The 13,954-nt window shown below is 37.7% G+C and overlaps 1 protein-coding gene across 1 annotated transcript in view; it reads right to left on the bottom strand.

The window, feature by feature from the left end:
* Positions 1 to 13,954, bottom strand: part of OFD1 (OFD1 centriole and centriolar satellite protein) — a 29,729-nt gene that overhangs the window by 1,786 nt on the left and 13,989 nt on the right. The window contains exons 14-21 of the mRNA XM_063392858.1: positions 13,327 to 13,457; positions 12,846 to 12,957; positions 10,837 to 11,448; positions 8,429 to 8,561; positions 5,527 to 5,627; positions 2,053 to 2,172; positions 847 to 1,001; positions 91 to 255 (exon numbers count right to left, since the gene is read on the bottom strand). Coding sequence (XP_063248928.1) covers positions 91 to 255; positions 847 to 1,001; positions 2,053 to 2,172; positions 5,527 to 5,627; positions 8,429 to 8,561; positions 10,837 to 11,448; positions 12,846 to 12,957; positions 13,327 to 13,457 — 1,529 coding nt within the window. The remainder of the gene's footprint in view (positions 1 to 90; positions 256 to 846; positions 1,002 to 2,052; positions 2,173 to 5,526; positions 5,628 to 8,428; positions 8,562 to 10,836; positions 11,449 to 12,845; positions 12,958 to 13,326; positions 13,458 to 13,954) is intronic.

Below are 13,954 nucleotides of genomic sequence, written 5' to 3'. Positions count from 1 at the left end.
AATGTGAATATTTTTTTCATTCTAAGCATGCCTAGCAAGACACAAATGTGGTCAGTAATATTTTTGAGACCGTGTTTTGAGAATAATCACCTTGTTTGCCAGTTCCTGCTCTCTGCTCTGCTGAATTATTCTCATGTATTTTTCTAATGGATTGGAAGGAGGATCCTTTACATTATTTTCAGCACCAGTGTTACTATGCTCAGATTTCACTCCCTCTTCTATTTTTTCATCTGTTCTCATCAAGTCTTGGATACACTTAAAGACACAAAAATAAATACTGATGTGAAAAATACATTTATACCTTACTACCTGCAATACATGCAGATTTTCATGTTAAACTCAGTAAAACACACCAGTCTAAAAAGCATTAAACAGGATCTAAAAATCCATAACACTAAACATGAAGTGTTTAAGCTCAGGGGGATTTAAGCAAACTCAAAGTCTCCTTATTCCCTCTGCTTCCCAGAGTACCCTGACGCCCTGACAGAGGCTGATGAACAGATGGACATTCACGTGTTCTGCTGGGGTCCCACCTGCAGTGGCCACACCACAGAGACAGCAAATGTTCAGCCTGTTCTAACAGCATGGTGACAGTGCCACAGAACTGCAGCTTCCAGTTACACAAAGCAGGGAAGGAAGGGCATCTGTTTCCAGTGAAAAAGTCACTTGGCATAAGAAGACACTCTAGTGAGACTCTGTTAATCACAAAAGTACATAAAATAACTTAGCCTCTACTACTTTCACTTCATGGAATAAAAATCTACTTTTAATCAAGTAACACATATCACAATCCTGAAATGCAAGGCACTACAAAGGTGCATTACTGTCAGAAATTAATTAAATTACCTCCTCTTTGTTAAGCTTTTCCACTTCTTTTTGCTCACTTTCCAAAGCTTCCTGTTGTTCTTTCTCTCTCCTTTCTTCTCCTGCTTTCCTTTCTTCTTCTAAGTTTTTGTCAACTTCTTTGTTCTGTTCTTCAATCTGCCTTTGATCCAGCACCGCTGTGAAAAATTATTTCAACATCTGTAATTTGATTTATGTAGCTCAGTAATCACTACAAGAGCATCCAAATAAGTACCAGGTTCCTGTATAACGTTAACAGGAAATGAAAAACAACTGCATCTATGTTTGTACTCACACCAAACTTATTCTTGGGTACCAGGTAATGTGTTTTCCCACCTCTGAACATTTTTCAGTCTGATAAATCTCTCACCAAGAGTTAAGGAGCAGAGCCAAAGTACAGGCCAGAGATTTGACAGATCTGTGCAGTTCTCATTCCTTTCTTGGGCATTCTCATTAAACCCTTATTATCCCAAAGCCCATGTTACCATAGTCTTTCCTCCTCTGCAATGTGGTTGGATACAATTCTTTATATTTATAAAGCAAAGTATTAAAAACCCCTTGAAAAATTATTGCAGGACACACTGCTGATGTGACCAGCGAATTTAAAAAGCTGTCTACAAAGAACAGCATTGGATAGCAACGAGATGGGCAAACTAAGGACTGGGAATCGTGAGAAGCTAGAAAACTCTTCCCTAAATAAAAAGAACCATAATGTTTCCATCTAGAATCATCAGAAAAGCAGCATATGCTGACTATATATAATGAGATATTATTCTCCTCTAGCCAAAGAATTAAAACTGCATTGTGATAATACAGTTCACCAAAAGAGTAAAGAATAAATTTTTAAAAAATCCAGATAAGCAGTACATAAAATACTTCAAAACATTTAATGTCTCATTCCTGTCAAGAGCAGAAATTATATGTAATAATTATCATAAAGAAAAAATAATCCTCTCACAAGAGGCTGGATGGGGGGTGGGATGGGTGGCAAGAATGTTTAAATTAAAAGCAAATTAAACTAAAACCAGGATGAAAAAAAGTCATCCTCATACAGAAAAGCAAAGGAAAACACTCCTTTATGGCACTTTCTGGAAAATTTTTCAACCACATCAGCCTATATACCTACAGACTCTTAAATATTTGGCTTTCTGTGTTACACATTTGACATTTTAAAGGGCACTTTCTTTTGTGTCTGAGCTGAGAACTCACTTAGGTCCTGCACTGAAGTGGCTGTTGCTGGCACAGGGGCTGTGACACAGTTTCCATCAACGATGTCCCCAGATGGATGCAGGACATCACTTTCACACTCCTCTGGTATGTCCCCCTGATCTGCAGAAAAAATTTGAACAATGGCTTCATTATTTTGTAATTGCAAAAGTGGAGCACAGCAATGGACACAGAGTGTGGGAATGGCTAAATTAGAACACAAAAATATCAGCACTAATTGAGCATTTTCCCTTCAACTTGATCATCTCCCTGAGAATTAAGAATTATCATAGGCTGTACTTGCCTCCTTAATTACAGAATTGTTAGTTTTGAAATTAGCTATTGGAACACATCTGTTTATAAAGCCAAAACTGAAGAAATATACAACAGAAGCCCAAGATGTTTTCATTTCTTTACATAATCAAGATACAAGTCGCAGAAAAATTATATGTCCAAGTTCAGCTCATTGTTTTCATGGATGTAAAAATAATCTTTAACTGTTTGGTCACACACTCTTTAATGGAGTCCTTGTGTTCCTCAGTGCACAGGATGGATGCTGCTAACTCAGATATTCTACATTATACAATCTTCTCCCAGTGCAAGGTTGGCTCTGAATTCACAAAAACACAATTACTGTCCTTCCTCTTTGATCCTTGCTGTGATATTCAACTGCTTTTAAATCACTTATTCATAAAGTATACAGGCTGCTATTATCTCATTTGATGTGAGATAGAAAAAAAGAGATAAAACAAGATGTGACCATTACTTCTAGACAGCCAACCTGAAACACACAGGACTATTCTCCCGAGCACTTTGTGTAATATAGAACAGATACCCTATATATCACTTTAGCTTTAGAAAACATCAATTTTTCATCATTCACATACTATCAATGTATCATGCATTTTTCTTTTTCACATTATAATAAAACTGAAGTACTTTGCATGAAAAAAACCAAGTCAACGAAACTTATCAGCCTCTCTCTCTCTCTGAATCATTGGTATTTCTTTAAATTAAAACTCTTTCAAAGGAACTACAGATGAAAGCATAAGAGAAAATTTCTGTCAAGCTGTCATTCTAAGTTAGGAGAATGTTTTCAGTTTCTTACAAAAGCAAGAGGAATTCCTACCTAGGAAAATAAATTCTATATATAAGGTGCTTTGTAAGACCAAAATAATGGGCTATCACACTCAGAAGAAAATCTGTTCTGTTTTGTTCTCTCTCTAAATTATAAAGCTATCAACAACATTATTTCCATATGAGGCACCAATAAGCATCAGGTGTATTTAGATCATCAGAAAATAGCTTTCAAAAATTTGTCCTGGTTAAATTTTACTTCTAACTTCAAAACGATTGCTAACAACATAACCAACCACAGAAACCTAACCGCAAAGCATTAATAGTAAAAAACATCTTAACTACTCTGCAAAGGAGAAAAAAGGTAACTGTACACTTTCACTCCCTTTTTAAGGGTGGACAGCAAGAGATGCATTATTCCCTTAAGACAAGCACATCACCTAAAAGCAGTTGCTGCCAAGATAATCTGCTGATCTTTTTTTTCTAGAACTCACTCACAGTAGGACTAAAAGACTTCCATATTTTCTGGTATCTCCTTTAAATCACTGGGGTTTATTACTGTTATCAACTTCATCCTTCATGATATCTTTTTCTGTAGTTACTTCTTAGATTTTACTTTCTTACTTGCCCTGCCCTGCAATTTTTCCTGAGCTACTCCTCCCCTTTTCAGCCAATCTCATTTCCTCTACACACTGAGATTGTCTTTTGATGCAGGCTCACCCAACTAAAGAAATGTTGATTGAGAAATCATCAGCATACGTGAACTCTTACAATTATTAACCACCACACATCACCAAATGATTCATTAGGACCTTACTTGGGCACAGCATCTACTTAGCCCTAATTGCCAAGAAAATGCCAGTCTGTTGTCAGATGTAATAAAAGTGAAACATGTAATGTGTTCCCAAAAATCTCCCATACAAAATTAAACAAATAAATATAAGTCTAATTGAAATGTGAGATGAGTAGAAACCATTAGTGGCTGCAGGCTTGGTTCACATTCAAATAATGCATTTAAAGCTTATAAAAAGGAAATAAATGAGATAAATAAAACCGAGTAATGAGTAAGGGTTCCCAGAGAAATGCACAGACGAAGCGTTATCTTCTGCTAGTTATCACTGTACACTATCAGCACATCTGCTATTTAAACAAACATCTTTTTTGGTTGCTTGCTTTTAAAATACTGAATGCCATATTCTCACAGGGTCAGGAGAGTGAGCAAGAGCTCCACTCCACCTTCCACAGGACCTAACCACAGCCAAAAGAATAAGCCAGTCTGGGACCCAGGAAAACCCTGACACCAGTCAGAATCGCTGGTTTCAAAGAAAATATCCCAAACTCTCCCAGAAAACAATCACAATCTCTTCATCAACTATGAGTTTAGTTACACCACACAATGCCACATGTCTGCCAAGCCTCAGGGCTTCCCAGACCTCATAAAATCTGAAAATAGGGAAGATTAGCTGGCTGTTCACAGCTTTCCATTGACAACTTCACTTACTTTAAACCCACAGTTTCAGGGAGGTCAGGCTGCTCAGGTTCAACATTAGGATGTCACTCAAATGCTGAAAAACTACGTAAGGGCAGTAGCTGTGCTTCTATTTCTCACCCCATAGACAAATGGCTAAAAAGGACATCAAGTTTGATCATCCTCCTCTTTCTACACTACCTTAGTTATGTCAAAGGCTTTTGAAAACTGACCCTGCAGCACACAGAGAGAAGGAAACATTTGACAGCATGCAACCAAAAGAGAGCAGAAATGCAAATAAATGAAATGCTGACCTCAGAGAAAAAAAAGTTAGGACAAAATTCATGTTTCAGTAACTGAAACACACATTCCAAAACTACTCAGGGATGCTGATTAATGACAGCATAATTGAAGAGTTCTTCCCACGCTTACACACACCCTACAACTTCTAATTCATGTAAGTTACTGAAGGAAAAACCAGAAGTGCATGCAATAGCTACAGAAACTTATCTTTAGACTTATAACCTGGTTCTAATTTATGCAGCAAACATAATAAAGCTTCAATTTAGTTCACATACTAATACACTTTTTTGTTTAAAGAAAAATTCTACACCATTTTAAAACATTCCAAAGCAAGCATCAGACCTGTAACATTTCTCAGAACAAGGTTATGCAAGATTTCTGAGCAAATTTGTTACAGATTTCAGAACCAGCTCAATTTAATGCCTGTTTATTACTACATACACTTATCTAAAGATGCAAGAATGAAGAAAAGTAATCCCTCATCATCTGAGATATTTGTCTTCCCTAATTCCAAAATTAGTCAGAAATTTTTCTTTCCAACTAGTGTCTTAAAACTATGAAGACAAATGTCCTATAACTGCTAAGCCCTAAGGTGTTAAAAAAACTGTCTAAAATACTCTAAAACTTACCTTCAAGAGTATAAATGTGTTCTTCAAGGTCCTCATACCTTAGTTTCTCTGGTTTCTGTATATCACTGAAATCTTGTTTACCCGTTTGTTGACTCTGAAGTCTGAAAAAACAAGGAAATAATATAAATAAGTTACTAAATATAAATGCTGAACTTTTAAGCAAACAGCCATCTGAAATTCACTCACATGATAAGCAACAGACCTAAAATCCAAGAAATGTTCTGACTCAAATTTAGGGTATTTAAATCCAGTTCTCCTAACTTTTACCAAAAGTCCACTCCACTCTCCTTCAGCCTTTCCCCAAGGTCTTTATGTGACATAAAATTATTACATTAAAACAAAATAAAAAGGAGTAAGAAAAAAATCCATAAAAAAGAAGAAATACAATTAATTATGATAGTCAACTGAAATTAAGAAATTTGCCTTTTTAAGCTTTGTGTTACAGTTTAATTCCCATTTTGATGTTATCTTAACAGATGTGTTTGAAATGTATTAGGATTAGATGTCTGGCAAAACAGAGATGCAAGGGTGAAAATCTGCATTCTATCAAAATGGGTTGGTGCCCTCATTCTAAATCCCCGTTTATCTCATCAGAAAGATAATGTGAAAGAACAATGTCTCCCACGTGACCCAGCTCCTAAACTCTGACCAGAACCACAACAGCACAAGGAGTGCAGGTCACTAATGAAATTCAGCATCAGCACTTCATAAAGGAGCTTACTTCACACCAGCTGGTGCTCTTCATCACAGCCTGTTTGTGCTTACAATTTCTAAGGAACACAGGTCTTCCATGGGGCAAAAGTGGAGAACAAACAATACAAAACATAGCCCCAACAATGAGATTTGTTCATAAACAAAAAGTGAATCTGGGCACAGACAAATAAATCTGCATTGCCAGAAGGATAGTTCAGTGATGTCAGTGGGGAAAAACACCCTCTAAATTAAATTGGACAGAGTAAATGAAATTTCAAGTTTTTGGAAATCTATTTCATGTTTTGAGTCTTTCCTTCACAGAAATGGTTAAGTGCTAATAATTCTTAAGGGTCCAAAGTTCAAGGCCACACGTCACTTTCTTCAATGCTGCCTCCTGGAACACTGCTAGAAAGGCAGAGGACTCAGTGTCTCAGTAACAACCCTCAATTGGTTTCCTCAGGACTAAACAAACAAACAAACAAATAGGTAATAATCTGCCTTATCACTCTAGTCTTCCTGTCTGTGTTTACTGGCTTCCTTCATACCACTCATATCTTGGAACATATATAAACAAGGAGCTCCTGTAGTTGCAATTGTTCTTCCCCACTGACTGAGGTCTGATTTCTAATGGCTTGTCACGGATGTTACAGCATCGTATTCGCTTTTGTTTCCTTTTTAAAGAAGTTTCCATTGCCACTTAAAACCTACAGGTCATAAACTAATCCCACAATACACATCAGTGATGTGACATTTGCCTAATAATACGAGTAAATAACTGGAAAAGCCCACACATGCATTTCTCAAATATTTCATGTAACAGAAAACAGTCCAAGGCACATGAAATTAGAAAATACGCAACAAAAGAATGTTTTTCTTTTAAGAAAGCCTTGGGAAAGCAGCAAGCTCAAGACAATTATTGGGACCTTATACCCCTGCTTTATCATAAGAAACACAAGAAAGCAACAACAAACTATAGCTGCCTTCCCAGACCCGTGTCTGCAACACAACTTGCTCATACTGTTCACTCTTCAAGCAGGATGGAGTCTACAAAATCCTTCAAAGAAGTACAGTCCCTCACAGGATTAGAGCATTATCCCCTATCACCTTAACATGCAGGTTAACATTCAAGCTCCATTTTTTAAGGTCAGAGAAGTACAAGAAGTCTTGTACACATTCCACAGAAAATGTGAATGGGTGGGGCAAGGAGACAGCCTCAAGGGAATACTTAAAGGAAAATGACCTCACAGTCCCTAAATATCCCAACAGCTCATTTTGAAGACAAAAAACATAAAGGCTCTCCCAAAATTCTAACCAGGTAAGAGATCCTCTCTGCATTAAATGTATGTTGAGGCCTTGATAAAACAAAATAAGAAAGACCTACAAATGCCTGCTAGAGCTGCCCTAGCATAAGCTGTCTTTCTTCAGCCATCAAATAAGGAATGATGGCTAGCAGGTTAAGGACAATTCAGTTGTATCTTCTTAGGAAAAAATACCAAAATTTAAATCCTAGAGCTGCTTCTGAAGACACATATTCAGGATTTCTAGTTTTGGAGAGTGGAGGCAACACTGGCCATTAAGAACAGAAGAATTCCAGACATGGAAATACGAGATATAGAGGTGAAAGAGAAGTCATTTTAATGCAGTCTAATTTGTCAAGTTATTCATTTATCTTAAAAGGAAAAAGATCTTAAAAAAAAAAAAAAAAAAAAAAAAAAAAAAAAAAAAAAAAAAGCAAGAAAGGAGAATAGTTGTGCCACTCATCCCAGTCCCACATGCAAAGGAGACTGGAAAATCCTACTTTGAAAACAGGCACGTGAACAAGAGAGAGAAAAGAAGTAATAAATTTAGCTTTACAGTTTGTTAATGAATGAAGTGAGAATGTACAATTGCCTTGATTTACATTCTCAAACAGGAAGCAGAAATTCAAATGCTTCAATCAGCAAAAGCTCATCAATCAGGTCACAGATATGAAAAACAGAGACACAATAAAGAGACATGGCTTTGCTCAGAGAAAACCAAAGTGTTTGGCTTTTTTATAACTAGGTTCCACTAGATATTTAAAATGGAAATCCTTATTTATCTTTAGAAAAGTTTTCACCTATAAAATCAATGGCTTGCTTGATTTGTAAAAGCAGCTACCACCATGAGCAATTAAATAACTGTTTCTTTAAAAAGCAGGTTAAAAATGTTACTTTGCAACCAATGTTACCTGATTTTCTGCCCATGACTGGATGGTGAGGAAGGAACAGACTCAGAAGATGAAAGCAAATATGGCTTTGAAATAGGAGAAAGCACCTGGTCAACACTTCGCTGTGAAGAGGTAAGGGATGAGTTCTTGATGTCTGCAGAATAAAAATCCCACAATTTGTATTAGTTATTTATCCTACTGTTTGTCAGACAAGGCTGGTTGTATAACACATGCATTATTGGTTCAATGTACATGGACTTAGGAAGGAAAACAGTCAAATGCATGAGCTAATTTAAAGGAAAAGAAAAAACTGCATAATCCTTCCACTTGCAGATTATGGTGTAAAACAGCTGTTGGATCTGCCAGCTGTAAGTATTTTAGAGGAGGACACACTTCTTCATTTCGTTCTCCAGAGACAGGTGCTGACAACTGAGCTGCACCTAACCTCACTTCAGAAAAAACAAACCTCAGACTCACACGCATGGTATCTTCTACTTCTTTAAATTTACCCTGAGTTGTTCAGACTGGTATTTCCAACAGCACCAAAAAGCTCCACAGAAGCTTCCAAAATGACTTAAGTTTTCTAGCAAAACCACACCTAATACTTCAGCCATCTCTAGCAGAAAAGAATAATATATGTACATCAGTATAAAAGCACTCCTCAGAAGAGTCATGAGAGAGAAGAGACATCTCCATGGGGAAGCAATCTCAGCGAGAGCTGACAAATCCCACTGACAGCACAGTTGGCGTTGAAGCCAATCTTAATATCCTCTCACCCAGCTGCAGCCTGCTTTCCTACACTCCACACCACTCCATTTCTGTAACTCCCGAGTCAGGCAATGCACTCCTTTGTTATTCAGTTCCTACCCCTCTCCACAAGCAGTCAGTTTTGTGCATCAGGCAAAGAACAGAGCCAACGGAAAAAAAAGAGATCAGCCATCGTGTAACTAGCTTCTGAAAACTACACAGACAGGAAGATTGTTCAGGTCATGCACACAGCTAGATTTTTAATGTTTTCTAACTTTACAACAAAACCCTAGTATTATGAAAGATTTTGTCGGTGTGCAGTGCTAAACAAATAGTCTGTGGGTACTTTATACAGAAGCTGACAGAACTTACAACATGAGAGATTGCTTTGGAAGCTGAAGTCTCAAAGATGTTTTTAGTAACAGAGTATGGCGCTCTACATGCAGAAATACAGGGACAGCCACAATCAATCAGTGTTTGTAACCTGTATCTAACAGTGCCCATTACCAAACAAAACTAAACTAAAACTGAAAAAGGAGAATACTTGTATCTTACTTCTGGCAACACCCACCCCAACCTTTCTCCAATCAATACTTTTTTGGATCCTCCTGACAGAGAAGTTTTGCAAGTATAACTCGTTCCCACACAAGCAATGAATTACACAACTCACTCATGGTATGAAAAAACGTTTCATTTCATTTCCTTTCAATGTCACGGGATTCTGGGGTCTGTGCAACAGTAATCAATTGATCCCGTTTTACCTTTTTCACACCACTCATTGTTTTCCAGATTTCCCACAGCACATCTCAGCCATCTTTCTTTCAAAATAAGCTGCCCTTGTGTTTAACCTTCCTTCATGGAGAAGCTGATTGTTACCCTTTTTTGTTACTGTCTCTCTTTTTCATCCTATTAAATCCACTTTGAGCCAGGGTGAAAAAATTTGTATCACTCAAGAAGCAGATGTACTGCAGATTTGAAACAACAGATTTTTGTTTGATTTTGTTTCTATTTTGCTTGCTTTTTGAGTACTGTCCTTACAAAAAAAAAAAAAAAAGACTAAGCAATTATTAGAAACTGTGATATTAAAAGCAAATTAAAATTTTTCAAACACTAAATCCTTCCTCCTTACAATTGCTCAGGTGTATTTTATAAAGATGTCACAGCAAAAAGAACGACCAAAGGAAATCTGGACCTCTCAGACTGGAAAGCTCAATTTAAGAGAAGCCAAAGACATCTTCTGCCACACACTTTAACAGGAACAGTTAAATGAAAGGTTAGAAATGTAACAGGGTTAAGAAACTACAATTAATGTTGCACAGTAGTTATACTTAATAGCAAGTTTTGAATGAAACTCTGCATATCATAAAGTTACACCTGTAGTGATTTACATGGTGTAGTCTTGAAAGCTCCCTAGAGCATGTTTAACTTCCCCCAACATATTTCTCCAGTATTTGTTTCCAAGAAGAAGCAGTTCTGGAATTGGAAATTTGTTAGTATCAAAATAGTATCAAAATTCCAAGCCGCTGGTATATTCTGCCTCCTGCAAAACCAAATCTGATTTCTCCTGCACCTTAGCAAATAATGAGTGAACGACTAACCCTGCTAAATCGTCCTGTTCCCAGAGCACAGGAGGAACAGTAAGTAAAACCCATCACTGCACCCCATTAACAATTGTGACTTACCATCTGGCATGTTCTTGTTGCTGAGGTCTCTCTTCGCTTTGGAAATGGGAGTAGAAGAAAGGCGCCTTGGAGAAGACGCTCCTCTGTGTGGTGGTGTGAAGGGAGTTTGGAAGGTATCGACCTGCCCAGTTCTTCTGATGTGCTCCTCACCTCTTGGACTGCCCAGAGGGGAATGTGGGGAGCTGGGATTATCCTCCAGCAGCTCCTGCTGGGTAGTCAAAGGGTACCTGCTAAGAGGACACTGCAGAATTAAAGGAGGCTGCGTCTTCCTGGGTGTTCTGCTGGCAGCCGCGCTGTGCATGGCCCTGTGCTGGTAACTCCTGTAGGCCTCCTCCAGGTGCTGGGCCTCCCTCTCCAGCTCCCTCACCCTGGCGCGGGCCCGCGCGATGCACTCCAGGTCGGAGTCCGGGGACGCGGCGCGGGCCTGCGGCTGCTGGCGGCAGCCGGGCCCCGGCCCAGCGCTGGCTGACCCCGCACCGGGCGGGAGCGCGCTCCTGGGGAAGGCGCCATCCACGTAAACGTCGTGGGGCACCACCCTGTCACCGAGGAAGTCGAGCACGGAGCGGTCGACCAGCGACGGCTTCGGGTTCCGATACACCTCGTTCTCCAGAGCTGATGGCGGCAAGAGAAAGTGAGTGACACTGAGAGACAGCGAGCCCCACGGCACAGCAAAAACAGTAAACCACGGCTTTTGAATTCCAACTTGATCACAATTATTCTACCAAGGAATTGGCTCACATCTTGAGAATTTATTGGTTTAAATGAAATTGATTTAAATGTATTTTTAATGCAGCTCCAAAGCTACAGATTACCACTGCAATTTTTTAAATATATAATTCTTCCACATAAAACTACCTTTAAGTATGTAGTCTACAATGCTATTTCTTAAATAATGTCTAAATAAATAAATAAACATGAAAACATTACCATTTTGGACATACTGTATCTAATCACATTGTTAAAGCCTAAGGAACACAGGGCATGTCACAAGACTTAACAGTTTCCCTTTATTTAAATCAAACAATAATCTTGGAGAAAAACAACACAGCACACAGAAAAACGTTTTGGGTTTTTTTTTTTTACATTAAAAGTACTCTAAAACTGTCAGTTAAATTAAATGTTTCGGAGTTATCTGCTTCCATGCTTCAACAAGCCCAAAAGACCAATCTATAGGGCTGTATCTTTCTCAGCAAATTTACATCCTTGTTTTTATCCTACATAAATGTTTTTTCAATTACTTCATTAACTCTGATGTAAAAGTTCCTACAGTACTTGCAGTGATTTAATTAAAATATTATTTGCTATTTTGATACTAACAAATTTCCAATTCCAAATGGTACCAATGTATACCCTAGTTACATATACATGCATATCCAGTTGCATATATGGGCTATCTGTAATGTATAATCATTGCAGAATTGAATTCCATGTTTTTACATTAAATACACATACCAAACCCTTTATTTGTAACACTTGATATTAGCAATTTGACAGGCATCTTTAGAAGTATATTTCTTTAGCAGATTAAATTGCTCTATGTAAGTGCCCGTTTCTAATGCCCATATGAGATAAATTAGGCAAAAGTTATTGGACTTGACTAAATGTGTTTAAGAGTTAGACTTAATTTTTTGAGGTACAAAATACAATTTCAAATTGATTATTTTTACTATGAACATTCAAGAATCAAAATGCATGAAGACACAAGTTGCCTGCTGGAAAATGGTGTTTATGTTATCAGAAAACATTCATGTCCTTATACCGAGGAAAAACAGACAATAAAAATACGTAAATGCTCAGGAAGGAGTATTTTCCCCTCCTCCTACATGCTTGTTTTCTGAAAGGAGGTTGTAATGAGTCTGCTTTTTAAACTGGGCTTTAAATACATTTTGATTTTAAACTTAAATCTACCCCCTGGTGATGTCTTAGTTCTACACAACTGCAGGTTTTTAAGCTTCTGGAACGTCTTATACTTTTCCTTCATAAAGAACTGCTCTGTGTAAGATACAAACCTGCCTGTGTTTGTTTCACTTGCAGTTTCAGTTCTTCAACCTGCACATTTAACTTCCTGACAGTAGCTTCAGAGTCTAACAGCTGAGCCTTTAACTGGGCACAACGCTCAATCTATAGGAAATCAAGAGAAAAACAAAAACCAGTGTAATTCAGACAACAATAATCTCAACTGGCTGAATACTTGGTTTCTAAATAGTTTTCAGGTCCAGTCAGACCATACACACATACTATCCTACTGAAACTCAGCACTGACAATTTGGTGATTCAGTAAGACTTACTTGGCTATGTTGGGTTGGTTTTATTGTTTTGGTAGTTTTTTGATGTGGTGATGTTTTGTTTTCCTTAGAGTTGTTTACACAAAAATAAGTGCAGTTCAAACAATTCTTGTGCACGCCAAACAGCCTGCACAGGCAGATGGGTAATTGTGAAAGAGATGACAGCAAGAAGAAAGATTAAAATCATTTAGAAATAATAATTTACCTCACTTTGTAGCTGTTTTTCCAACATCTGCTTATGACTTTCAAATTCATCCAGCACCAGCTTCTTAGAATGCTCCATCCTCCTCAGCTCCACTTGGCAGGCCAGGTACTCTGCTGAGGGCTGGGACAGCTCTACCCCAGAAGGAAAACACTGGACATTCAGACAGAGAATAACAACTGTGCACTTTTCTACATGATAACACGTGAACATGTAAAGCTGATTTCATTCTAGGAACACAACAAGGCTTTATCTGAATAAAGGACTCAGGGACATTTCTCTTCTTCCTTTTACAAAGGATCAAAATCTTCATTGGTGTAGTCCTTTAAGAACTAGACCCAGACTGTCCTACACTGCAAAAAAAATACATATCCTGATCTTATGTAACTGCACACATATCTCTACTCTCCTGTAATCTGAAATGCACATTAAAAATACTTTGTATTTATTACTGGAGTTAGGCGAGCACTTAAATAACAATGCAATGTTCTTTATCATTATTAACCATACGAATGCTATGGTTAGCAATATTGCACTGCTTTTTTCAGAGAGTGAAAGGGATATCCTCTCACATTACAGCTACCACTTAATTCAGGATTTCTCCCATACAGATATATAAAAGAAAATAAAG

Source organism: Prinia subflava, chromosome 3, assembly GCF_021018805.1.
Source record: "Prinia subflava isolate CZ2003 ecotype Zambia chromosome 3, Cam_Psub_1.2, whole genome shotgun sequence".
NCBI classification, from domain to species: domain Eukaryota; kingdom Metazoa; phylum Chordata; class Aves; order Passeriformes; family Cisticolidae; genus Prinia; species Prinia subflava.
The sequence above is the reverse complement of the archived record's forward strand: the minus strand, read 5'-3'. Positions and strand labels throughout refer to the sequence as shown.